The following is a 25216-nucleotide window of genomic DNA, read 5'->3' as shown; positions in this document are numbered from 1 at the left end:
CCGGGGGGGGGGGGGGTTCTGTAAAGCCCACGAGCCCTTGGAGCAGCCGCTGGCGGAGGGCCGCCGGCCGGGGTGGATGCGCCCAGGGCCCACGGCCTCCCTGCCACCGCCTCGTCCCCTGTCTCCGGCCGGGAGCCGGTGCCGCGGTTCTTGCCATCAGGCCTTCGTTTGTTCAACGGACCTGCTGGCCCAGACAGCACGTGGGAGCCATGGGGCCTCACACCTGGAAGGGGGTGTCTGTGCTGTGGAACGGTGGTCCCCAGTGGGGGGTGGTGGGGGTGGGGCGGGCAAGCCAGGGAGATGGGGGGAGCCCTGGGCCGCAGCCGGGGGCACAGCTGAGGAGGGGCTGGGGACGGGGACAGGGGGAGATGAACAGTGCCTGGTGGCACCTACGTCCGCCAGGAGCCTGCGGCCAGGTGGGCTGTGGGCCTCCCTCTGCGGCGCGGCCCCTGCGCCAGGGCGGGTGGGGGCCTGCTGGCCAGGCAGGGCGTGGGGACCCGCACAGGGGAGGCCGAGCCCAAGGTCACAGGCCGGCCTGGCTGGCTGGAGCCCGAGTCCCAGGCCCTCGGGGGGCAGCCGGGGACACCCCGACACAGTCGGCCCGGGGAGGCCCGGGGAGGCCGTAGGCGCCGAGGAGGGGGCGAGGGGCCGGCCCAGGACGCGGCGGACAGAGCGGCGGGCGCAGCGGAGGACCCAGGCCCGGCCCGGCCCCCTCCTCCCGGCCCCCCCGCCCCCTCCCGGCCGCGCTCGCGGCTCCCGGTCCCCACGGCCAGGCCGGCCCGAGCTCCCCGCGGGGGCAGCCGGCGGCCCCGGGCCATGTGCTCGGCGGCGGGGGCGGCGCTCAGGCCGGGCCCAGGGATGCTCCGGGTCCGCGGCCCCAACAGGTGGGCGCCCCCCGCGGGCCGGGCCCAGGGGCCGTCGGGGCTGCGGCCGCGCGCAGGGCCGGGGCGGCGGCGGCGGCGGCGGCGGCGGCGGCGGCGGCGGAGGAGGAGGAGGAGGAGGAGGAGGAGGAGGAGCCGGAGCCGGAGCCGGGCAGGAGCAGGCCGCGCGGCGGGGATGGAGGCGCGGGCGGGGGCGCGGGCGGGGGCGCGGGAGGGTCGCGCTGGGCGGGCCCGCGGGGAGGGGGAGGGGAGGGGAGGGGGAGGGGCGCAGGGGGGAGCGGGGGGAGCGGGGGAGCCGGCGCGGGGGAGGGGCGGGTGGGGGAGGGGCGGGTGGCGGCCCGGGGCGGCGGGGCCGGGGCGGGGGCGGGGGCCGGGGGGGGGGGGGGCCCGGGCGCATAAAGGCGGCGGCGGCGGGCGCGGGCGGCGGGAGCGGCGGGAGCGGGCGGCGGGCGCGGGCGGCCTTACCTCCGACCCTGTACATGTTGGCGGCCATGTCCGGGCGGGCGCGGGGCCGGGCGCGGGGCCGGGGCGCGGGGCGCGGGCGGAGGCGGGGGCCGGGCGCGGGGCGCGGGGCGCGGGCGGGGGGCGGGCGGGCGGTTTAAAGGGGCCGCCGCCGCCGCCGCCGCCGAGGCCGCCGAGGCCGCGCAGGGACCGAGGGCCGCGGCGCGGGCGGGAGAGGAAGAGGAGGAGCGGCCGCGGGCAGGGGAGGGGCCTCGGGCGCCGCCGCCCACCGCGCGGCCGTTACCCGCCGGCCCTCCCCGCGCCGCCGCGCGCCCCGTGCGCCCCGACCCCCCGCGCGCCCCTCCCCGCGCGCCCCGACCCCCCGCGCGCCCCCCCGTGCGCCCCCCCGTGCGCCCCCCGTGCGCCCCTCCTCGCGTCCCTCCCCACGCGCCCCCCGTGCGCCCCCCCCCCGTGCGCCCTTCCCCGCCCCCGGGCACCCCCCCCCCCCGTGCGCCCCCCCCCCCGCCCCCGGGCACCCTTCCCCGTGCGCCCCCGCGGGCTGCCTCCCCAGGCCCTGCACCTCCCTGCAGACTCAGCGCATCCGCCTGCCCCCACCGGGTCCCTGCGCCCACCGGGTCCCTGCGCCCACCGGGTCCCTGCCCCGGGTCCCTGCCCCGGGTCCCTGCCCTGGGTCCCTGCCCCCGCCGTCCACGCTGCCGCCGCCCGACCCGGCCCTACCGAAGGACCCAAAGGACGGGAAGTGGCCTCGCAGCCGACGCTCTGTAGGCCCAGTCTGACACCCCTGAGGTTGGGGAGGTCGCAGGTGACCCACCCCACAAGCAGGGGTGCTGGCAGGGCTACCTGGCGGCACAGCACCCGCCTGTCGTCCCCGGGGCGGTCAGGGCCCACGACCATGTGCGCCCACTTGAGGTCCCGATCCTGGACAATCCAGTGACCACATGGCACACACAAGACTGCAGGCCCCAGGCAGGAAGAGCCGGAGGGGCCCAGAAGCAGGTGTCCCAGCCAAAGTTTGCAGCCAGGATGGACATTGTGCTGGGAGCAATATAAAGGGAGCGTCCTGGCTCCCAGGTTGCTGGTCTGAGCAGTGCGGTGGGTCCCTGCCCGTCACAACAAGGGGACAGGCCTGTGGCTGGAGGGGGTGATGTCTAGTTGAGGAGCATCCCTGTGGGGCCTGGAGGGACGCTCCACAGAGGCCCCCGGCTGAGCATAGGATCCAGGGCGGTGGGGGAGGGACAGAGCACACATGAACCCCCCACAGGCCCCCACAGGGGACAAGGCAGGTGGCAGGAGCCCCAGGCAGGGGCTGGGGTAGAAGGCAGGCAGAGTTCCAAGAAGGGCCGTGGGCCGCACACCACAGGCTGTCCAGCAGCCCAGAAATCCCGAAAAGGAAATGCCCATAGCAGGCCACCAACTCTGAGGAGGGGCAGCCGCAGGCCGGGGGATTGGTGGTAACTCGAAGGGGAGGCGGTGGAGGAGTCTGGGCACAGGACGGGGGGCAGACACGTCCAGGAGGTTCCCCAGAGGGCAGTGGGGAGGCAGTGATGCACCCATGTCTCTCCCGCCCCATAGGCCCCTTTGCTAATGCCCTGGCCTGAGCCTCCTCGTCTGGGCAGTGAAGCTGCATCATAAAATTTTCCAATACTGAACAAATTGACCAAAGAGTTACAGCTACCAAGAAGGGACAGCTGGGCGGCTCATTGGTTGCACATCTGCCTTTGGCTCGGGGCATGATCCTGGAGTCCCGGGATCTTGTCCCACATCGGGCTCCCTGCATGGAGCCTCCTTCTCCCTCTGCCTCTCTCTGCGCCTCTCATGAATAAATAAACTCTTAAAAAAAAAAAAAACTACCAAGAAATGCCCAGGCGGCTGTTGGGCCTGGAGCGAGCCCAAACCTCCGCGCCTTGTGAGGTGCCTCGTCTGCCTCCATCCCAGGAGCGGGGTGGGCTTCATCCTGAGCAGTGCGGCACCGGCCCAGCCGGGGCGGGACGCCGACCGCGAGGGGAGGGGGAGGCTGACTTCCTCCCTGCCGTGTGGACACGGGACGAGCACCCCCGCCGGCCGGCCGGCGCGTGGGCAGCAAGGGCGTGGGCCCCAGCGTCTCAGTAGAGACATCCAGACCCCGAGCTTCCCCTCGAAGGGCAAAGGATGCGCCCGTCACAAAGCAGAGTGACATTTAAGGAGCCCTGGGTCACCGCAGCGCCCTGCGGCTCGGGCTGGCTTCCCCCGGCTTTCCCCTTCCCAACCAACAAGAGAGGGGACGGTGCCTGCGGTGCCCTGTCCTGCTCCGAGCCAGTCAACAGATCTGGGGGGGGGGGGGCGCTGAGTAGCCGTAGGAGTCCATTCGTCGGCGGTGCAGGTGCATGTTCAGGAGACGCTCCTCGGCTGGCACCCAACGTCCCAGAAACTGGGGGGGCGGGGCGCCGGGGGAAGCCCCAAGGGAACACTCGGGAGGCCGGGAAGCCGAGCCCTCAGGAGCACCCCGGGGCGTGAGGAGAAGGGGGGCGGATGAGGATGAGGGGACAGCACCCCCCCCCCCCCCCCGCCGTTGCCCGTTGCCAGCATCAGCGAGGAGCCGCAAGGGGTCATTTGGGGGCGAGACAAAGCAATTAAAGCGATAATTTATTCATTCAGTTATGACTTAAGCACCTAATTCACGCTGCTGTTTAGAGGGGCGGGGGGGGGGGTGTGAGGAGACCACCGGGTACCTGCCCCCGAGAGAGGCCGGCTGGGGGGGAGGAGGGCGCAGGTAAGGAATCCTCTACGGTGATGGCACAGGACGAGGGTAAGGGGACGGAGGGTCACAGCGAGGGCCACGGCTGACACTGGTGAAGGAGGGAGCACGGCCCCGTACAGGTGCGGCGCCCCGTGGGGCCCGTGGGGCTGTGGCTCTGCCACTGGAGGGCCCCAAGCCACCACCGATTCGGGGAGCCCCTCAGTGGCTCTGCGGGGCGCCAGAGGCCAAGCGCTAGAGCTTTCGGAGATCCTCTTGCAGGAAAGTCGGGGTGACGGCCCCCCGGGTCGCGGCCGGGCGTCTGGAGCCCAGAAGAGCCCAGAAGGAACCCAAGTTCCTCAACCGCGGAGGAGCCGGCCTTCCAGCGAGGCCGGAATCACAACAAAGGCTGAGCGGCCACGTGGGGGTGGCGAGCGGGCCACGCGGGCGGGGCGGGGGTGTCGCCTGAGCGCGGTGCCAGCGCTGCCGGGAGGGACGGTGGCGGGGGTGGGCGGGGGCCCAGCGCCAGCTCCTCAGCGGCTGAGGCCGGACGTCAGCCAACGCTGTCTGGGGGGAGCGCGCTGCCAGAGCCACGTGACACCGTCTCTTGATTTTTGCAATTTCTAAAAATAATCTTGGAGGCTTTGAAACTTGGGGTGAAGACGCATTCATCTAATCCAGCGATCGTGTTTGCCCTTAAATTTTTGGAAATTTGCAGGGAGCAGCTCCGTGCCTTCACTCTGCGTCTCCACGCGCTCTGCCCCGCCTCGGCTCTGGACGCACCCGGGTGACCCTCACCGGAGCCCGCAGCCTTATGTCGGTGAACTTGGGGGCGAGATTTCTAAGACTTCGTCGTTGGACTGCTGGACAGCGAGCGCGTTCCTGCAAAGCCGGCGAGGCTGGGTTTTTTCAGCTGGGGCAGTGCTGGCCCTGGGAGGACACGAAGGACACGTCCCTTGCTACTTGGGGTGTCTCAGCAGCGTCGCTCCCTGCTCCCAGCCGGCCTGGCTCGGAGCTCGAGGGACAGTGTGCGGCCAGCCCCGGCAAGCCTGCCTGTGAGGCACCGTCCCCCCAAATGGCCCAGCATCCCCACCGGGGAGGCCCCCCCGGGAGCTTGGAGAGACACCCCCACCCGGCTGAAAGGAAGGGAACGGGCAGTTAAGAGTGGACGCTGGGGGCAGCCCCGGTGGCTCAGCGGTTTAGCGCCGCCTTCAGCCCAGGGCCTGATCCTGGGGTCCCGGGATTGAGTCCTGTGTTGGGCTCCCTGCAGGGAGCTGCTTCTGCCTCTGCTTCTCTCGTCTCTCATAAATAAATAAATAAAATCTTAAAAAAAAAAAAAAAGTGGACACTGGGGTTAAGCATCTGACTCTTGATTTCAGCTCAGGTTGTGGGGTCGGGCTCTGGGCTCAGCAGGGAGTCTGCTTGGAACTCTCTCCCCCTCTGCCCTGGCCCCTGCTAGCGCACATAGGGTGGGGGCAGCGCAGTGGCCGCGGTCATGGGTGGCCCCAGGAGACGTCCTCACCAGGCAGGTGCTGCCCCATGACTCTCCCTGCTTGTCCTACCGATGCCCGCTCTGCTGGGCAGACCCCGTTCTCTCAGGGACTCCCAGCCGGGGTGCTGTTCACATCTGGGGCCCGATCACTCTCCGTGTTAGGGGCAGTCCTGTGTTCTGTGGGATGTGAAGCAGCACCCCCAGTTCTACCTGTTCCACACCAGGAGCCCCTGTGCAAGGCATGGTGCCCCCCCCCAAAGATGTCCATGCCTTCAGCGCAAACCCGCAAATGTGCTGGTCCGCAGAGCGGGGCCTAGCAGCAGCCCGCACCACCCGGGGGCCCACGGAAGAGGCAGGCGGGTGCCACGTGCTGGCTTTGGAGGCCGCGGAAGGGGCCTCACGCCAAGGGGTGCCGACGGCTTCTAGAGGCTGCAGCAGCCAGGAACACACTCTCCCCAAGAGCCTCCAGGAGGGAGGGAGCCCGCCCACACCCTGATCTTGGCCTCGTGAGACCCGTCTTGGACGCCTCAGCAAAGTGCTTGGGGACGTGAGGTCTGGGGTGGCGAGCTCTTGGGGCAGCAGGTCCGTCTCCAGGTGGTGGGTGAGCGACCTGTCCTGGCTCCACGCTCGACTGGAGAAGGCCACGGGCTCTGTGCTGTCCCCAACCCGCCCACGCGGGGCCGGCCCTTCGACCTCCCTAACCATGGTGACCGTGAAGTGGCACAGGGTGCTGCCCCTCTGGAGGCCCCTCCGCTCTGCCCACTGTGGTGGGTGCTGGGGGCTGGTCCACCCGGCAGCCGGCTCCCAGCCCGGGAGAGACCCCGAGACCCCGGGAAAGGCAGAGGACTGGTCATCGGCGTCCCGGACTCCCCGCCGTCTGCAGCCTCTCGACACGCCCCCGGTGACACCAGAACCGGTAGGGTCAGCCCACTGGACCCCCAGATCTCTAGGACACCATGCAGTCCTGTAAGCCATTCGGTGACGAAGACCTCCGAGGCACCTGTCCCCGCTGCCCTGTTGACGCTGTAGCTCCCACCTGGCCCGTGAGCGCCCACAGCAGGTTCTGGCCCCGCATCCTCAGAGGAGGGGGAGGTGCCCTGAGGGCTGCAGGCCCTGCCCCAACCTCACCCCCCACCAGGACACCTCCCCTCCCCTCGCCCCACCCACAGCCCCACCTGCTGAGGGGACGGGTGGAGCGAGGCAGGAGCCCGCCGGTGCCGGGTGCCGCACAGGCCTGGGGCTGACGGCCTCGCCCTGCCCCAGGTCCCGTCCCCCCAGCTGCCCCCCCACAGCCCCCGTCAGCCCCCCGCCGCCTTCCCACTTGCGGGCCTCTCCACCGTGATCTCCCCCGACGCAGCCCTGCCCCGTGACCCGCCTCAGAACCTTCCGCCTACCCCTCAACCTCCAAAGGCGGACACCGCGGGGGGGCGGGGCCAGCCCCTCACAGCCCCCCTCCCTGCCCTGCCACCCCAGGACTACATGTGCCCTCGGGGCCTCCCGCAGGCAGGGCCCACCAGGAGACCTGGGCCCGCACGCTGGGTGGACCTGGGTGCCCAGCAGGTCCTGGAGCCCACACTCCACCCTGCCCCCCTCCAGCCCTCGGGTGGGGCACCCGCTGGAGCCCAGGAAGGTGCCGCGGCCTCTCTAGGCAGCAGAGGGTGATCCTGGAAGGCCCCGCCGCCCTGCCCCCCAGCGCCCCTAGGGCCCCCCCGCGCCCCCAGCGCCCACGGCCTCCCGGAGGCTGGGCTGGGCCAGGGCCCCCTCCCCAAGGTGCCCTCCAGGGCCCGGGGCTGGTGAGGAAGGCGCAGCTCCCCCCGGACCTGGGACCTGTTTCCTCGTCCCTGGGCTCCCAGGCCCCGCGGGAGGTCAGGAGGCCTCAGCCGCTGACCCCAGGACCCCCAGGAAAGCGCTGGAAGCCGGACACAGGCTGAGTGGCTCTTAGGAGGGCGGGGACCTCGAGACCTGCGCGGCCCAGGTCACCCTCTGCCAGAAAGGCGCGCTCCGGGCCAGGAAGGCGTGGAAGGCGAGGGCGGCCTCGGAGGACCTCAGCGGGTGGGGGAGGAGCACGTCCCTGTCCACGTCCTCGGACACCAGCCGGGCCACGAGCTGCCTGATGTCCTGAGGGCGACCGCGGGGTCAGGGCCGGGCCGGGAGGGGGGGGCGGGCGCTGGGAAGGGGGGTCTCTGCCCGAGCCCACCCCCCCCACCCCCACCCCCCCCCCCCCCCCCCCCCCGCCCCAGGCACACCCTGCAGGGGAGGGGCCGGCCTCTCCGCAGCCCCTCCCCTGGCCCTCATCCCCCCTCCCCGCCCCTGCCACCACCCCCCTGCAGTGGGTGGGGGTCCCCACAGTGCCCACCCCTCCCCCCGGCCGCCCCATCCCCCCCCCCACACACCCGTCTGTGGGTGGGGGTCCCCGCGGTGCCGGGCTCCTCCCAGCCGCCCTGCATGGCCAGCTGCCTGCGCTCCTCGATGCTGAGGCTCCAGTGGCGGGTCGGGCGCTTGCTCTCCGGAGGCTCGCACACCTGCGGGGACAGGGAGTCTCGGCCGTGGCCACCTGCGCGCCTGCCTCCCGCGCCCACCGACCCACTGCGCCCTGCACACGAGGGGAGGCGCGGGGGCTTTCCGAGGCGCCCTCCACTCGCTCCTCCCCAGATCCAGCTCGCCCCTGGGCCTTTGCACGGCTCTGTGCCGGATGCTGCGGCTGCACCACCTGCCCACTTTCCTGTGCCGAGTGGGCCCTTGACGGGGGAGTCCTGGCCGCGGTGGCCCTGCCCTTCCCACCCGGGGTCGGGGTCAGGAGGTGGCCTGCGAGAGCCTCAGAAGGCGGAGAACCAGAGGTGGGCCAACGCCCCCCAGGGCTCCTTACGGACATAAGGAGGCGTGAAAGGGAAAGAAGCCGCAGGAACCGGGAGGACATGAAGAGGTGGCAAGGGGCCCGTGGGGGAGGGTGGCCAGCACGGGCAGGAGGCTGCAGGGAGGCCACCGTGGGAGAGGCCGGAAGCAGCCGCCGTCCCACCAGCTCCCGCGGGCTCCCGGCCCCCAGATGGAACCTCCCAGGGGGCTGCATGGGAAAGACCCTCAGAGCGCGCCCAGGCCCCCTGCTACCGCCTGGGGGTACGGCAGCCGGTCACTGTCCCCGGGGGGCGTGTCCAAAATACACAGTGAAGACAAACGCAGATTAACCTCCGCAGATTCCTCCAGAAATTAAAAATAGAAGTCCCGCCGGGCTAGCAGTCCCGCTTCTGGGGCTTTACGCAGGGAACTGAAAGCAGGTCTCAAAGAGATGCCGCACGCCCAGGTCATGGCAGCGTGACTCGCAACACACTCGAGAGGCGGAAACACCCGACCGTCCATCGCTGGGCGGCTACATAAGCCCAGTGGGAGGATCCCCTCCGTGGAATATTATTCAGCCCTAAGAAGGAACAAACACCGATGGACCTTGAGGACACGGTGCCAAGTGACATAAGCCCATCACCAAAGGACAGGCCATGGGTGCTTCCACTCACAGGAGGTCCCTGGGAGAGTCAGGTTCACGGGGACAGGAAGCCGACGGGCCACGGGCCGGGCGGGTGAGCGTTAAATGACGACGGCGTCAGGTTTGCAAAACATAAAAGTTCCGGAGATCCATCGCCCAAAGACGTATCGGGGCATCTGGGGGGCTCAGTGTCTTGGGCTCAGGGTGAGATTCCAGGGTCCTGGGATCGAGTCCCTCATCGGGCTCCCTGCAGGGAGCCTCTCTGTGTGTCTCTCGGGAATAAATAAATAAAATCTTAAAAAAAAAAAAAGACGTGAGTCTCCTTAACGCTGCTGGACCATCCGTGTGAAGGTAACGAGCAACAGCAGGACCAGAGACGCACACAGAAGGACGGGGTGTGAGGGGCACGGAGGGAACGGGGCCGTCTACAAGCCAGGGAGGAAGGGGACACATCCTGGCCACGCGGCCTGGAAAAGGAAGCGGCCCCGTGACACTTGGATTTTGAGCTTCCAGCCTCGACTCCGAGCAGCACGTTTCTGTGGCGTAAGCCCCCCGCCCCCCACAGAGAAGTCCCCAGCCCCTCTGCTCACTCTGCCACTCTGCACAAGAGCCGTGGGGCTGGCTGCGCTCCCCCTCCTCCCAGGGGGAAGGGGTCCTTTCTGGGGGAAGTGACCAGCCCCGACCCCCGAGGGTGGGGCGCCCAGCGCAGAGCCACCAGCAACCTGCCCCCCGCCCGCGCCTGCAGCGAGCATCTGAGCGCTGGCACGGCGGCACCGTGCAACTCTTTTTTTTTTTAATTTTATCTATTCATTAATGAGAGAGAGAGGGAGAGGCAGGCTCCATGCAAGGAGCCCAACGCGGGACTCGATCCCGGGACCCTGGGGTCACGCCCTGAGCCGAAGCCCGCGCTAAACTGCTGAGCCACCCGGGCTGCCCCCCCCCCTCCGCGCCCACTCTTCAGCACCGACCAAGAGCCGGTGCCGGAACCCGATCCCCGTGTCCTAGGCACATGCGCCCCTAACCGGGAAGAGGGCGGTTCGGGAAGGGCCAGTGGGGCCGCAAGCCGGAGCTCTGGAGACGCGCGGTGGCGTCAGCGTGGAAGGCTGGGTGCTGGCGGTCCCTCCGTCGGGGTTCCCCGTCAGCAGCGGGCTCCCAGAGCACCCGCTCTAGCAGGCCCGTGTGCCCCACGCCCGCCTCTCAGGTCTCCCCGCCCGCCGTGGGTGCGGCGTCCCCGGGGGAACCTCTGCAGAGGACACGCAGATCCTGCTGGCCCCAGGCCCCTGAGCAGAGCGCAAAGCGCGTGGTTGTGCATCAAGGAAATCGCTAGAGCATCGTTACAGCGAATGCTCCCTGACCGTGCGAGGACTGGAGAAGCACCGACGACGAGGATACGGTGAACGGGTAACAATTCAGAGAAAACTGGAAAATCAGGGACGCCTGGGTGGCTGAGCGGCTGGGTGTCTGCCTTCAGCCCAGGGCGTGATCCTGGGGTCCTGGGATCGAGTCCTTAGTTGGGCTCCCTGCGTGGAGCCTGCTTCTCCCTCTGCCTGTGTCTCTGCCCCTCTCTCTGGGTCTCATGAATAAATAAATAAAATCTTTAAAACAACCAAACCAAGATCCTTTCATAGTAAGGAAAATCTCCAAGTAAATTTTCCAAAAAAATCTTTATTCCTTCAAACAACTTCCTTACGATGCAGGCACACAGGCCTGCTTTTGAACCCTGGATAAAGGAAGCCACACTACACACACGTCGTGCCGCTGGCTTCCTGCACCCACGCGCACGTCCACCGGGTCGCCTGCTGCAGCGTGGAGGGGCACCCACGCGCTCCAACTCCAGACCCAAAGCGTGGCAGGAACGGCGGGGAGGCTGTTCGAGGGGGGTCTCCGTCCCACGCGTTGGGCCAGTCCCATGTTCGCCCCACGCACACGCGCGTATCGACGGACTGGGTGGGTTTGAACCCGCGCTGCCGGGGGCTGCATCGTAAGCGGGGCGCCGGGTCTGTGCATCTGCTGACGCGACTGCCATCGGGGTCACGCCTGCTGCGGGATCTTGGGCTCCGTCTTGCTGGGTCCACGCCTCTTTCTTGGACCCGTCCTCTCTTCCCCTCCGCTTGTGCCAGGTGCCTCTCTCTCCCCGGTCTCCTGGCGTAATCACCGCGTGTGCCAACGACTCACCAAAGTCTGTTAACAACTGTGCCACGGCCTTCGTGCCACCGGAGGGGATGGTGAACACTTAGCTCCACGTCCAGAGCCTGTCCCGACACTCGCGCCCCCGTGGGTGTGCGTGTTGGTCCACGTGCATTCGTTTCCGTTTGCCCACACTCTTCCTGCTGCGGCCCCTCCTGTCTGCGAGCACCTTCCGGGGTGAGCTCCGTCTTCACGACGAGGGGGAGGTCCTGCTGGGGCAAAGCTTCGTTCTGTTTTGTTGTGGTGCATCGTTTTCTTGACTTTTCCCTCTTCTTTTGGAAGATTATTTATTTATTTGAGAGGCCGAGCACGAGCGGCAGGGGGGCAGGGGGGCAGAGGGAGAGGGAGATGCAGGCTCCATCCCAGGACCCCGGGATCACGCCCCGAGCCCGAGGCCGAGGCCTCACAGACGGAGGAGCCACCCCACCGGGCGCCAATATGTTTCCGTCTCCTTAAAAGATTGTTTTTGCTGGGCGTGGAAGTCCAGGGGGACGGTTGTGCCGCCGCATGGGGGTCCTGTCGTAGTCAGGCTCTCTGCCGCTCCTCTCAGGCCTCAGTCTTCCCTCTTGGCCTCTGCTGTCCTGCAGCGTCACTGGGATGGTTCTGGGGACACGTTCCTCCCGCTGCTCCGGCTCTGGGCCTGCCGGGCCTGCGGCTGCGGGGACATCCAGGGACTCGTGCCTCCTGGTGCCCTCCCCTCCCACGTCACAAGCGCTGACCCTCGGAACCAACGGGGAGGTGCGGGAATGAGGGAGTGGGAGGGAGTCCAAGGCTGTCCTCGGACACTGCGGCCCCCTCCTGCCGCGTCCCCGAGCGCTGGCTCGGGGGGAAGTCAGCGGCAGGACCGGAGGACTCCCAGCCCCGCGGGGGGAGCGAGGCCTCTGCCCACGCCCGGCACCGACATGCCAGCCACGCGAGTGCGCCGCGGGGAACACGGGTTCTCCGGCCCCGTTGGCCTCGCCGAGGACTGCGGCTCTGACGTCGGGACTGTAACCCCGCAGACCCTGAGCCACAGCCACGCAGCTAAGCAGCTCCCACATTCCTGACCTACAGACGCCGGGACAAGCATATTTATCATTGTTTTAAGCTGCTAAGTCTCGGGGACATGTGTCATGTGGCGACAGATATGCCAGCGGAGACGTTACGTACATTTAGGATAAAATTTTCAACGTTAATGAAAAATTTAAAATAAATTGGTGTTGCACTGATTAAGATACTTTTGGGGGAAATCTGGCCGGTTTAAAACATTAAATCTTCCCATCAAATATGATATAGCTTTGGGCGCCGGGGGGCTCAGAAGGTGAAGCGTCTGCCTTCGGCTCAGGTCGTGACCCAGGGCCCTGGGATCGAGCCCCACGTGGGCTCCCTGCTCTGCGGGGAGTCTGGTCCTCCTCCCTCTCCCCTCCCCGCCCGTGCGCGCTCTCTCTCAAATAAATAAACTTAAAAAAAAAAAAAAAGAAAGATGGTGTAGCTTTCCATTAGGTGTCGTCTGTGGTCCTCGGTCGCATGTCACAGTGCTCTTCACAGGGACACTCATTCTTAAGGACTTTGCAGTTTCCGGTGTCAAAGGGAATAGATCCCAAAAAGGAAAGAATAAATAAAAATAAAGGAAACCAGACCCTTTCCTCCCACTACGTTTTCCGATTGGTTTCCAGTGTATGGAGAAACTGTTTAGTTTTGTTTTATTTCATTTTATTTATTTTTTGTTTTGTTTTGTTTTGTTTTTTTGTTTTGTTTTTACTCAGAGAGAGAGAGAGGCAGTGTTTTATTTCATTTTAAAGATTTTATTTATTCATTCAGGAGAGACACAGAGAGAGGCAGAGACGCGGGCAGAGGGAGAAGCAGGCTCGACGCAGGACTCGATCCCAGGACCCGGGGTCACACCCTGAGCAGAAGGCAGGTGCTCAATCGCTGGGCCGCCCGGGCGCCCCCCGACTATTAGTGTTAAAGGGAGGTCATCAGCCGCAGCCTTCCTCTGGACCAGCGGTCCTCTTCCTCACCTGGCCCGCGTGGGGTTTCCAGGCAGACAATGGGTTAGCTGCAAGTAGTGACCATTTCAGGCCTTTTTTGCAGGTATTTATAGCTCATTTCATCCTCCCCGACGACCGCAGGGCCTCGGTGTCCGGTGCTCATCGTCATGGCGACGTGCGACCTGCCAGCAGCTCCCGCGGAGGCCCGGTGTGGCTCTGGGTCCTCCCTTGACCGGGTCACAGAAACGCCCATCACTCCCCGCCTTACTCAGAATCAACGGGTTTCCACTGGGTTAATTCTGCTTCAAGTAAAAAAAAAAAAGGAAAATAATCCATAGGCTTTTGTGTTTAAGGAAGGACACCAGAATTTATTAACGGTATTTTTCAATATCTGTGGAGATAATCACGTGGTCTTCCTCCTTTGTTAACACAGAGAATTTTATTAAATGGGTTTCTTTTTTTTATATATTTTTTGGATTTCTAAATTCCTTTGTCCTTGGGGTACAGTTTTTCTCACATACACGCACTTCCTCACCCCCGTATCTTCACCGCGCCCCCGACGTGCCAGGCACCGCCGCCGACCCTGGGAGCGGAGCTGAGGAGGGCCGGAGTTCCTGCCCTCCGGGGTCCCGGGGACAGTCTAGCTGTACGCGCTGCTCACGCCCTTGGGAACCCGCAGTCTGTGCCACACTTGGCCTGGCACGGCGCTTCCCCCTCCTCCTGTCCCGGCACCGCTGTCAGGGCGAACGGGAGGACTTGGGTCCTCATCGCTGGGCAGTGCCCGCCCCAAGTTCTTCACTCGCGGGCTTCTGGGACCACTGAGGAGAAGTTTCCGTCCTTGTCATCCGTGTCTTCAGGTTTTTTTTTTTTTAATTTTTTTTTATTATTATTTATTTACGATAGAGAGAGAGAGAGAGAGAGAGAGAGGCAGAGACACAGGCAGAGGTAGAAGCAGGCTCCATGCACCGGGAGCTCGACGTGGGATTCGATCCTGGGTCTCCAGGATCGCACCCTGGGCCAAAGGCAGGCGCCAAACCGCTGCGCCACCCAGGGATCCCGTCTTCAGGTTTTTAAGTTAATTTGGGGGGTGGCTGCTGGCTCAGTCAAGTGGCCCTCTGACCCTTGTTGTGACCTCAGGGTCATGAGCCGGAGCCCTGGTCTGCTCGGGGCAGGGCGTGGCGCCTGCTTGGGGTGCTCTCTCTCTCGCCCTCTGCCCCTCCCACAGTTTCTTTCTCCCTCTCTCTACAATAAAATTAATGAAATCTTCTTTATTTCTTTTTAAAACATTTTATTTATTCATGAGAGACACACAGAGAGAGACAGAAACAGAGACCCAGGCAGAGGGAAAGGCAGGCTCCATGCAGGGAGCCCGACGCAGGACTCAATCCCGGGACCCCAGGATCATGCCCTGGGCCGAAGGCGGCGCTAAACCGCTGAGCCCCCCAGGGATCCCCACGAAATCTTTTTTAAAAAAATAATTCTAGTGATACAGGTTCAGACGGTCGCCATTCACCCGCTTAGTGAGCCCGTGACATCTCACGGCTGCCGCTGCCCGGGCCGCGCGGGCCTCCGCACAGCTCGTTCCCGTCTCTTCTCCCGCTTCCCCCCTTCTCTTCCATTTCTCCGGCGGTTCCACAGCTGCAGACTCGAGCCCTCCGACCGGGCGTCGCGATCCTGCCCCGACCGCTAACAGCTCTTCGTGATTCTCTGAACGTTTCCGTGTACAAACCAGAATCCTTCCCAAGTGACGGGGAGGCACGTGTTCCCCCATTTCCTGGGGTTTGCGGTGATGCTCCAGAGGCCTCCTGCTCCCCGCGCCCGCCCTCCGAGTCCCTGCTCCGTTCCGCGGGGTGCCAGGGTGCCAGCCGTTGCTCCAGCTCCAGCTCCTGGGCGGGGCAGGCCTGCTGGAGGCGGTGTCAGCGGAGGGGCGGCTGCGACCGTCACCACCGGCCCCTGCTGTCCCCCGCTTTCCTCCTGGGCTGCTCCCGCCTCTCTGGGGCTCGGTCCCAGGGCGTCTGCGTCTCAGATCCTGCTCTTGCCAAGTTCCGGGGCTTCGGGAGCAACGATGGAAAGAAAAGGCGATTCTCCGCTCGCTGCGCTCAACGTTCGGGGCCCGTAAGTCAGACGTGTTAACTGTGCTCCTCAAACCCGCTATTTTTCTTCTTCACTTTGTCACTTGGTTGTTTTCTTCTGAGAAAAGCACGTAAACGCTCCGGGATCGGGCGTCTGGTTCACATGGCATCACGGGGACTTTGCGCCTCAGGTATCTGCATCGTCGCCGCGGCCCCGGGCCTCCAGGCTCCGCGTCCGGGGGTGTCCCTGCAGCCCGTGCCGCGGGGCCGCCAGTGGCAGGAGGGCCCCCAGCCTTCCGGCTCCGCGGGGGTGAGCGGTTCCACAGGGTGTGCGGCGGTCCTGCACTTGCTTCTCACGCGCACGCTTCCCAGCGGGTCCAGGTGCTCCCAGCAGGGGTCACGCTGTCGCTGCCCTGCCACCAGCAGCCACCGCCGGGGGCACCGGCCAAGCTTCATGTCACGGACACCGCGGGCACCAAACTCTGTGCGGCCAGGTGAGCTCCCCGACGACCGTGGCTTCGCCGGTGTGTCCCCGCACGACCCCCCGCGGCTCTCTGCCCCCATCGCTGGCGCCTGTCAGGTGTTGGGTGTCAAGGCAGGGAGGGGCTGGCTGGGGACAGCTCACGGTGCCCTCCGTTGTCAGTGCGACCGGCTGGCCTGCGAGCCCAGGGGGTCCAGTTCAGACTGGCCCGAGCCCGGCGGGTCTGCTGCTGGGGCTCTGGGACCTGCGGCCGCCTGGCTGTCTCCCTCCTGAGCTTCCAGAACTCGTAGGAGGCACGTGTCGCCCTCTGTGCCCTGTGCTTGGTGTTCACGCGTGCCTGCTCTGTACGGACATCCCGGAGCTGTGTCCCCAGCTGATCCCTCGTGACCCGACAGCACCTTCTGGGGCAGGCAGCAGCTCCGCCCTGTTCCCCACAGGAATGTCCCCAAGTGAGGTCTCCCCTTCTTTTCTCCTCTCTTTTGTACACTTTCACGTGTGCCAAATCGCACATAAATCTCACCATCTTAAGGCGTACGGTTCAGTGCCGTTAAGCACACTGGGCAGCTGCCGGCACCGTCCGTCTCCAGATCGTCCTCGTCTTCCCAAATGGAAACGCTGTCCTCGTTAAACCCCAAGTCCCCACCCCTCCTCAGCCCCTGCCCCCGTTGTACGTTCTGCCCACGCGAGTGCGCCTTACAGTGTGCGCCCTTCTGCGACCCGCTGACCTCACCGAGCATCACGCCCCGAAGGTCCATCCAGTCGTAACCTGTCGGAACTTCCTTTTCTCGGCCTAAGCCCGGCTCCGGCGGGGCACACACCACACTCATCCCTCGCGGGGCCCGGCTGCTTGCCCTGCGGGCGCTGTGCACAACGCTGCTGCTCACACGGGCGTGCGCCCACCTGCTTGAGCCCCTGCACGAGACGAGAGCTCGCACGCGCCCAGACGTGGAATCGCCGACCGCCCGGTGATTCCACAGGGTAGTGTTTTCCGCAACTCCGTGCCGTTCCCCACAATCACTGCCCCACGTTGCACGGCCGCCAGCCCTGCACGGGCTTCCGATCTCTCCACATCCCCGCCAGTCCTTTTTATCTTTTTTTTTATCAGTGGCTACCCCAACGGGGGTAATCCCTTACCAGGTACGTGACGTGCAAACGTCGTCTGTCATTCCGCGGGTTGGCTTTTCACTCTGTGGACTTGACGAACCCTAATTTACCTATTTTTACTCTTGTCGCTGGGGCTGTTGGGTATCACCCACGAAATCACTGCGAGTCCAGTGACATGAAGCTTTCCATGGGTTTTCTTGTAGGAATTTTGCAGTCTTCTTTTTTTTTTATTTATTCATTCATGACACAGGTCGAGAGAGAGAGAGGCAGAGACGCAGGAAGAGGGAGAAGCAGACTCCATGCAGGGAGCCTAATGTGGGACTCGATCCCAGGTCTCCAGGATCACGCCCTGGGCTGAAGGCAGGCGCTAAACCGCTGAGCCACCCGGGCTGCCCGTTTGGTCTTTGACCCACTTTGAGTTAACTTATGTATGTGGCACTAGGAGTTCAACTTCATCCTTTCGCACGTGCAAACCCAGTGTTCCCAGCAAGCGCAGACAGACGGCCCCCCCACCCGCCCGAGCGTCTTGGTGCCTGGTCAGCTCTCTCCAACTCTGCGAGTGGTGTGTATTTTGCCTCCCTAAAAGTTTTGTTGGTTTTCCACATGTGGTTGCACGTAACTGTCTCTTCTTTCATGGCTTCTGGACTGAGGCTAGGTCAGAAAGGCTGCCCCAGGCATCTGGAGTTCGTCCTGGTGTTCAATGAGCCGCTCGGCTTCCAGACAGCTACACCGCCGCCCAGCACGGTTTACCAGAAACTCCACCTTCCCCACTGGTCTGAGATGCCAGCTGCATCCTACACCCGGTGTCTGTCGGCATTTGGGTCAACTTCCAGACTCGCTCTTCAGTCCCGATATCCATGCATCACACGCCAGGGCTCCATCGCTTTGCTCACTGGAGCTCTGTGCCATGAATTCACACCTCTCAGGACTGGACCTATGTTTTTGTTTTGCCAGTTTGCCTCACTGACAAAGAGAAAAACATTTACTGTCTTTTAAAGCTTATTGAATATTTAGCATTTTTATCGTTGATGGCACTGAATCGTGAAACGCTTGAGGAGGACCCTCTGGGCTGGTGTCTCTTACTGTCGTCAAGTCATATTGTCAAAGTTTCTGTCAAATAGGTTGCTTGTTTCCTGACAAGCTTACTCCCGTTTCCAAGCTGGTCTTTCTCATTTCTCTCCTGGAGTCTGTTTACAGTCACGCAGGCCATTGCTTTGCACGCAGTTGTGTGCAGCGTCTTCACCAAAACCCTCCGCTGTGGATGCCTCCTAGAGCTTTCTCCTGCGCGGAGCAGGAGCAATCGCACGTCACCGGTGGTGCTGCTGTCACCGTGTGCACATCCCTGTTGTTTGGCTGCTTGGGACAATTCTTCTAAGATGGCAGAGGTCCCGTGAGGATGGTGACACCCGCAGCTCCGCCTTGTTCTGCCTGGGACTGCTGTGGTTCTGATTCCTTTTGCTTCCCTCGCTGTTTTGCTCTCCTTCATGATAGAGCTTTTCTTCAAAGGTGCGTGCGGCACCCTTAGCTGTAGGCTAGCGTGCAGCGGGGCACCAAGACCACTGGCAACACGTGTGGCTTGGGGCTCGGGGCTCAGGGGCTCAGGGGCTCGGGCGGCAACCCGCTCCTGCTGCCTCCCACATGCAGCTGAGAGGGCCCGGCTCTGCCCACTGAGGTCACCCGGTAGAACCGACGGCCAGCCCTCCACCCTCCTCCGCTCCGTGGGTTCTTGCCTTCTTCAGAACCTTCCGTGGTCATGGCGGTGAGAGGCCCAGAAGGAGACGCGCACACGCTTGTCCAGCCACTGGCCGGAGGCTGCATGTCTGCGGATGCTCCCGGGGGGAGGTCTCCTTACACCCTGGCCTCGGCCTGAGGTCGCTGCCCTTGGGTGAGCACCTGTCCCCACTAGGGGTGACGGCTGAACTGAAGGCTGCTCGTGGACGGAGCTCGAGCGGGCGCGGGATGGGGCTGGGCGACGGGCGGTGGGGGTCACTCGGGCAGGCTGGAGGGTCCCTGGGGGGCGATGCCCGACGGGGCCGGCTGTGGACGTGCGCCCCAAGGAGCAGAGGAGGGACAGCAGGCCAGACAGACGGGGGGCGGGCCGGGGAGCCCCTCCAGGCCCCCGGGAGCAGGGGCAGGCGCGGGCGAGCACGGCAGGGAGTCGGGGCCCCCCAAATCCCTCCCGCCCGCCGCCCCGGAAGCTGGGGCTCGCCGGCCCGGGGCCCTCCGTGGGCAGCGGGCACCTGCCCCCCTCCCCGCCAGCGGGTCCGCGCCGCCCAGCGCAGCCGCACACGCGCGTGTCTGAGCGCCCGAGGCCGGCCTGCTCCGGCCTTCCCCGCCCTGGCTCCGGGCCTTCCCCGCGGGCGCCACCGAGTCCTGGGCTCCCGCCTCCCGGCTCCCGAGGCACCCCCGGGGCTGTCCGCGCCCTCGCTCCGGGGGCCCGTGGCGGGGGGGGCGAGCGCAGCCCCGGGGGTGGCCGCGACGGCTCCGCCGCGGGTCGGGACGTGGCCGAGGGCGAGCTCCCCCCGCCCCGCACGGGCCGCCCCCGCCCCGCCCCGCCCCGCCCGCCGCGGCGCAGGCGCAGGGGAGACCGAGGCGGCCCCTGGGAGGCGCCGGCACGGGGTGGGGGGGGGGGATGCTCCGGGGCCGCCCAGCCTGAGGCCTCCCGCCCCGCCCCGGCTTACCCAGTCCTGCGTCTGCGGCCGCCGCCCTGCGCTCCGGGCCCGGGACCCCGCGGGGCTCCGACGGCGGCGCTGCCCGGGCTCCCGCCGCGGCGCCGGCTCCTCCCCCGGGGGCGCGTCCGGCCACGGCTCTCGGCCGCCCATGTCCTCCCGGGCCCGGGGCAGCGGGACCCGCCGGCAGCCGGCGCCCCTCCCCCCCGCCCCCGCCCCGGCTCCAGGCCCCGGGCGCCCCCCGCCCCTGTGACCTCAGCCGCGCCGCGCGGACCACGCCCCACGGGCCTCGCCGCCGCCCCCGGCCCTCGGGGTCCGCTCGCAGGGATCCGGGGACGGGGCGGAAGGCGGGCGGGGGCAGCCCGGGGGCCGCGGGGCGGGGCGGGGCGGGGCGGGGCGGGGCCCACAGCGCTTCGGGAGCCCCCGGGGGCGGGCCCCAGCCCGGCGGAAGTTCCGCCACGGCCGGCCCCGCCCCGCCCCGCCCCGCCCCGCCCCGCCGCTTCCGCTTCCGGCCCGCTCTGCGCTTGCGCCGCGCGCGGCCCCTCCCCCTCCCGCCGCCCGGGGCGTGGCCTGCGCCCCAGGCCCGCGGGGATTGTGAGCCGGCGCCGCCCTCGGGGCTGCCCTCGCGGGGCCTCGCCGCTCCGGCTCCCGGCTCCCGGGGTGCGGGCTCTGCGCTCTCCTTCGCCTCCCGCCGCCCCGCGCGGCGCCCCCGCCCCTCCCCCCGCCCAGCTGCCCCCCGACCCCGGCCCCCCCCAGCCCCGACGCTGTCCCCGGGAGGCCGCGGGGGCGCGGGGCAGGCGCCCGGAGGAACGACACGGCGGCGGGCGGCGGGCGGCGGGCCTGGGCGCGGCCCCGTTTATTAGCGTCGCGCCAGCACCTTGAGCAGGTCCGCGTGGCCACACACGTGACATCAGACCCGCCGACCCCCCCTTCTCCGCCCCCAGGCCGAAGCCCCGACGACACGCGCGTCCCGGAGACTGCAGGGCGCGGGAGCGGGGCCGGGGCGTCCCGCGGGGGGAGGGGACCGCGGGTGCCCCCGAGCCGCCCCGACCCCGGCCCCGGCCCGGCCCCGACCCCGACCCCGACCCCGACCCCGACCCCGACCCCGGCCCGGCCCCGGCGGGGAGCCTGCCCCGGACACGGGCGGGCCGGGGGAGCCCAGCCCTCCTGCCTGGGGCTTGGACGGCGCAGCAGGGCCATCCTGGGCCACGCCCCGAGCTGCGCCCCAGGACCCTGGCCCCGGGACACTGGCCCCAGGACACTGGCCCGCACACCCCCAGGAGGCCCTGGCCCAGGGGACGACGTGGGAGGCGGCAGGGCCCTGCCCGGTGGTGACGGTGGCACCTGCGAGCCCTAGTGCATCGGGTCCAGGGGTCCAGCGGGCTGGGAACTTGCTCCCAGGGGCGGCTTCCCCCAAGGACCCTCCGGCCCCCCCCCACGTGCTGGTGGCTGGTGGCTGGTGGCGGCACCGGCTCAGCCCAGATGGCTTTCACGTCGGCGTCATCTTCCTCGGGGGGACAAAGTGCTTTAACGTGGATCCTCAGAACAGTCCCATGAGGTAGGCAGGGGATGCGTGGCTGTCCCTGCTTAGCCATTGGGGAAGTCGAGGCACAGGGGTGAGCGCAGCCCAGGTCTGAGGCCGTGTGCACGAGCTCCTGGGCCTGGGACGCTGTGGCGGGTGGGCCCCGTGGCACTTGGGAACAGGACAGACTGCAGCTGGGCTCCGGCGGCCCCGGGGCCGGGTGGAGGTGCTGTGAGTCCCCCCGCAGGTAGGAGGACGTGGCCATGGAAGTGGACCCAGGAGCACGCGGCCCCCGGCAGGTGGACGCAGCTGCTGCCCCCTTGGTCCCGTCTGTAGTCAGTCCTGCGGCTGGAAACCAGATTCAGGAGCCTCCCCTGTCCCTCCTCCCCACTGAGTATGACTCTTTGGGAAGAAACCCTGAGGAGCAGCAGGGACAGGGCCGGGAGGCTCGGGGTCCCAGGGCCTGCTTCTGAGGGCGGCTGCGGGTGGACACCACACGGGCTCCTGCACATGGGGCTCAGCCGCCTTGTCCCGACCCCGTCCTTCCAAGCCGGGTTCTGGCCCAGCTGCTGTCAGGGGAGGAGTCCAGACCCTCATGGGGAAGGGCCTCTGCCCACCGGCATCCCTGAGGCAGGGCCATACACGAGGTCAGGCCCGGGTCTTCCTGTTCCCTGACCAGCCCAGGGCCACCGGCCAGGACCCTCCGACCCTGAACCACCTTGGGGATGGAAGTAGGCAGGTGGGTCACAGGTGGGTCACAGGTGAGAAAGCAGGTCACCTCTCACTGCCCCGGGGTCAGACCTATCCTCTGGAAGAACGGGAGCGGCCGCAGCCTGCCCTGCACTGGGCACGGTGCTCTGAGTGCAGCCTGGGTGGCCCCCTGGGAGGGCTTTGGGGCCCGGGGCCACACCTGCCAAAGTATGGGAACTTACTGTGGGGTCTTTCTGTGCAGAGTGGGGGCATGTGCTTGTGGGGGGAGCAGCGGGACTGGGCTGGACTGTCTCCTGCTGCAAGGCAGGGGTGATGCTGCCACCCAGGGTGGGATCCACACCCAAAGCCTCGCTCTAGGGAGCTTGGGCCCAAGAGGTGAGAGCTCCCTGCCTCTTCAGGGTCCCTCGGCGCCTGGCGCCTGCGGTCGGGCTGCCCAGGCAGCAGGTGGACAGCGGAGGCCGAGTGCGCTGGGCCGGCTGCGGGCCGCTGTGCTTGCTAAGTCTGGGGCGGGGACAACTGGCGGAGGAAGTGTAGTGTGGGCTCAGGAGCAGCGGAGGGCGGGCGGCACGGGGTGAGGGGGTGGAGGGCCGGGGCGCAGGGGCAGCGCTGGCTGGCTCTCCCCAGCCCCGGGGGGCCGCTGGGACGTCAGAAGAGCAGTGTCTGTTTGGCAGCTACATTATAACATGTATTTAAAAGCATTAAAAATCTCTGCTACTATAAAACCTCCGCTGCCCCGCGAGGCTGGAGTTTATTGGGAACCACGAGTGGGCGGTGCTGGGGCATCTCCCGGCTGGTGGGTGGCTGGGCCCAGCCTGGCTGCCAGACCAGGGCTGCTCGGGGCGCCCCCACCAGGAGGCCGGCCCCCAGCCTCCGGCAGCCCGTGGATCTGTGCGGACCCCGCCTGACCCCAGCTCCCTGAGGACGCAGAGTCCTGGCTTTCAGGAAGGACAGGACGCGAAGGTGAGGACCCTTCTTGCTGGGGGGCTCGGGAGGTCCTGAGAGGCCAAAACACACCTTTCGTGATCCTCAGAGCTCAGCACTGTCCGCCTGACCTCCCACCCCGCCGGCACGTCTGGTTAATGAGCAGAGCAGTTAGCGGGCTCCGAGGGTGGGAGCCTCCCCAGGAGTTTCCAGGTCGCGAGCACATTCATACTTAAGACTGTTTCTCTTTGTTTGTAAGGGTCTCTGGTAAACTGAAATGTTAACAGAAAAGCAGCTGGGCCCTCCTGGCGCTCGCCGTCCAGGGCTTCGGGGCAGGGCTAGCAGGTGGACTTGGAGTGTCCGAAGATGCAGATGGGGAAGTGCTTGACGTGGGAGGACCACTGGGCCGCCAGCTGGAAGAACTTGACGTCGTTCCACTCCACGCCGTCGATGAGGACTGTGAGGACAAGACCGCCTGACCCGCCTGCCCACCAGGCCCCAGCACGGGGCTGGAGGAGCCCAGCACCCCCCGGGGCCCCGGGCTCCTGGGAGACACCCGGTGGCAGTCCACCGGTGCCGGCCGGCTTCTCCCCGCCTCCGGGGACCTGCTCGTCCACAGCCCCTCCACCCCAGCAGGGGCCTGGCGACTGCGTTCAGACACCCTCCACGTAAACCAGAAAAACAACAGAGGAAGGTGGAGCGGTTCTTGACTGCAGAGGTCAGCAGGCTCAAACTCACAAAGACAGGTGTTTGGGGCTCCATGTTCTGAATTAATTGGTTGTAAAATATCTTCTATAAAAAAACCTGAGATACACAAATCAATCTTAAAAGAATGGAAAAGAGGGACGCCTGGGTGGCTCAGCGGTTGAACGCCTGCCTTTGGCTCGGTGTGATCCTGGGGTCCCAGGACCGAGTCCCACATCGGGCTCCCCGCAGGGAGCCTGCTTCTCCCTCTGCCTGTGTCTCTGCCTCTCTCTGTGTGTGTCTCTCATGAATAAATAAAATCTTAAAAAAAAGAATGAGAAAGACTGAGAAATCATTTCTCAGAAATTAAAAAGCTGTCCCTCTGGTACGAGTGCTTTACCCACGCAGGTTCGGAGCTTCGACTACATATGTGCATTTTGTAGCAAAGCAAAAGTGTTCCCAGAGGGGAATTCTGAAAAGCACCCCAGCTTCCTCTGGTTTCCTTTCGTACTCTAGACAGAAGCACCGGGGACAGGTCAGGGACCCAGCTCCCCACGGCCCCCCGCTGAAGGAAGCACATCTGGACAGGTGACCTCCCAGGAGTCCCGGGAGCCCCCCCGAGGTGCTCACCCCTCAGCATGTTCTGCTGGTGCTTGGCTGTGCAGATGAGGCGGCTGATGCCCTCGATGCACTGGCTCTTGGACTCCACGTCCTTGTCCTTGGTTTTCTTGGGCAGAAACATCACTGGGAAGGAAAGGGCTGCAGGGCTCAGCCACGGCCCTCGCAGCCCTGCCGTCCTGAGCCCTCCCCCACCGTGACCACGGCCACCAGCCCTCCCGCCGACCCAGGCGGCCTCTGCTCACTGCCCGTGGCCACGCTCAGGAGCGGCGCCCTGACCCGTGGTGACCTCGGGGCCCGTGTGGCCACGGTTCCCGTTACCCCGACAGCCAGCCCACCGCCCCCACCTCACCCTTCTTGTTCTTCTCCTTCGTGACCACGGTCATGGACATGGTGGGCGTGGCCGCGGCCTCGCCACTGCTGGGCAGCCTGCTGACCTGGAGAGACCGGAAGGTGCACTTGAGCGTGTTTTTGGTGGCAGGCAGGTCCTTCTTCTCCACCTCTCTCTTCCTGTCTGCAGGCGGGGCTGCCGTCCAGTAATCCACCTGCAGCCCCATCAGCTCAGCGCCGACGCCCTGGCTGCGAAAGCAGAGGGGGCCTCACTCCTCTGTCCTCGCTCGGGGGCTGGCACGGCGGGAGAAGGTGCCAGCTGGCGCCCGTGCTGCTCAACGCCGGGGAACCGCCCGCGGCAGCTGACCAGCACACGGGAGCCCCGGCCTCCGGGGACAGCCCAGTCTGTGCCTGTGGGTGGGCACGGTCGCGATGCTGAGAGCGCCCGGGACTGCCCCCTGCCTGCTCCCTCAAGCCACCCCTTGGAGCCTGGGGGGCCAAGGTCAACCAGCCCCGTCTGAGGTGTGGTCCCCCCGGGACTCAGGAGCAGCCCCATGAGCCTGCGCCCTGCCGACCACCCCACCTCCGGCTCCTGCCGCTTCCCCCTATGCCCCATCTGCGTGCAGAGCACCCCCAGCTTTACTCCTGTGTGGTTTCGTCCCTAGTGCCACCAGGGCCGGGGGGCCGAGGGGGCCACACCCAGCCAGGACCTCACCCTCTCCCAAGTCTCCCAAGCCAGCAGGGCCCATGCCACCCCCACCCAGGGGGCACCTCGTCCCAGCAAGCCCGTGTCTTCCCCAAGGCCATTCTGAGCCCCCTCCGGCCAGGCTCTGGGCTTGCTGGCATCGGGGAGGTGCGGCCCACGGCCGTGGACTCTCCGCGTCCTCTAACCTGGGGCCCTGCTGCGTCGGGAGGGGGTGGGGC

General features: G+C 66.5%; 3 protein-coding genes across 20 annotated transcripts in view; all 3 read right to left on the bottom strand.

Annotated features, from left to right (window-relative positions):
* The window catches only part of MTA1 (metastasis associated 1), a 28678-nt gene extending 27175 nt beyond the window's left edge, over nt 1-1503 (bottom strand). For both annotated transcript variants that reach the window (XM_072762525.1, XM_072762526.1), the window contains exon 1: nt 1347-1503. In XM_072762525.1, coding sequence (XP_072618626.1) covers nt 1347-1374 — 28 coding nt within the window. In that variant the 5' untranslated portion in view covers nt 1375-1503. The remainder of the gene's footprint in view (nt 1-1346) is intronic.
* Nucleotides 1504-6952: 5449 nt separating this feature from the next.
* Nucleotides 6953-19796, bottom strand: TEX22 (testis expressed 22). Of its 2 annotated transcripts, XM_072762529.1 has the most exons (3): nt 19519-19796; nt 7942-8070; nt 6953-7666 (listed from the first exon to the last, which is right to left on the bottom strand). In XM_072762529.1, exons 1-3 carry the CDS (start codon nt 19657-19659, stop codon nt 7487-7489), a joined length of 450 nt encoding a protein of 149 aa, XP_072618630.1. In that variant the 5' UTR covers nt 19660-19796; the 3' UTR covers nt 6953-7486. The 2 variants fall into 2 exon arrangements, 1 of the variants encoding a protein (XP_072618630.1); XR_012002343.1 differs by lacking the exons at nt 6953-7666; nt 7942-8070 and adding an exon at nt 13343-13482 and having other exon boundaries at nt 19519-19658.
* A 2655-nt stretch (nt 19797-22451) lies between these two features.
* Nucleotides 22452-25216, bottom strand: part of PACS2 (phosphofurin acidic cluster sorting protein 2) — a 53962-nt gene continuing 51197 nt past the window's right edge. For 13 of the 16 annotated variants that reach the window (XM_072762511.1, XM_072762512.1, XM_072762513.1 and 10 more), the window contains 3 exons: nt 24315-24541; nt 23975-24088; nt 22452-23117 (listed from right to left, as the gene is read on the bottom strand). In XM_072762511.1, the coding sequence (XP_072618612.1) occupies nt 22999-23117; nt 23975-24088; nt 24315-24541 (460 nt within the window). In that variant the 3' untranslated portion in view covers nt 22452-22998. The remainder of the gene's footprint in view (nt 23118-23974; nt 24089-24314; nt 24542-25216) is intronic. The other 3 variants (XR_012002339.1, XR_012002341.1, XR_012002340.1) reach the window with 1 other exon arrangement.

Source organism: Vulpes vulpes, chromosome 6 (assembly GCF_048418805.1).
Source record: "Vulpes vulpes isolate BD-2025 chromosome 6, VulVul3, whole genome shotgun sequence".
Taxonomy (NCBI): domain Eukaryota; kingdom Metazoa; phylum Chordata; class Mammalia; order Carnivora; family Canidae; genus Vulpes; species Vulpes vulpes.
This window is presented reverse-complemented; position numbering and strand designations above follow the sequence as displayed.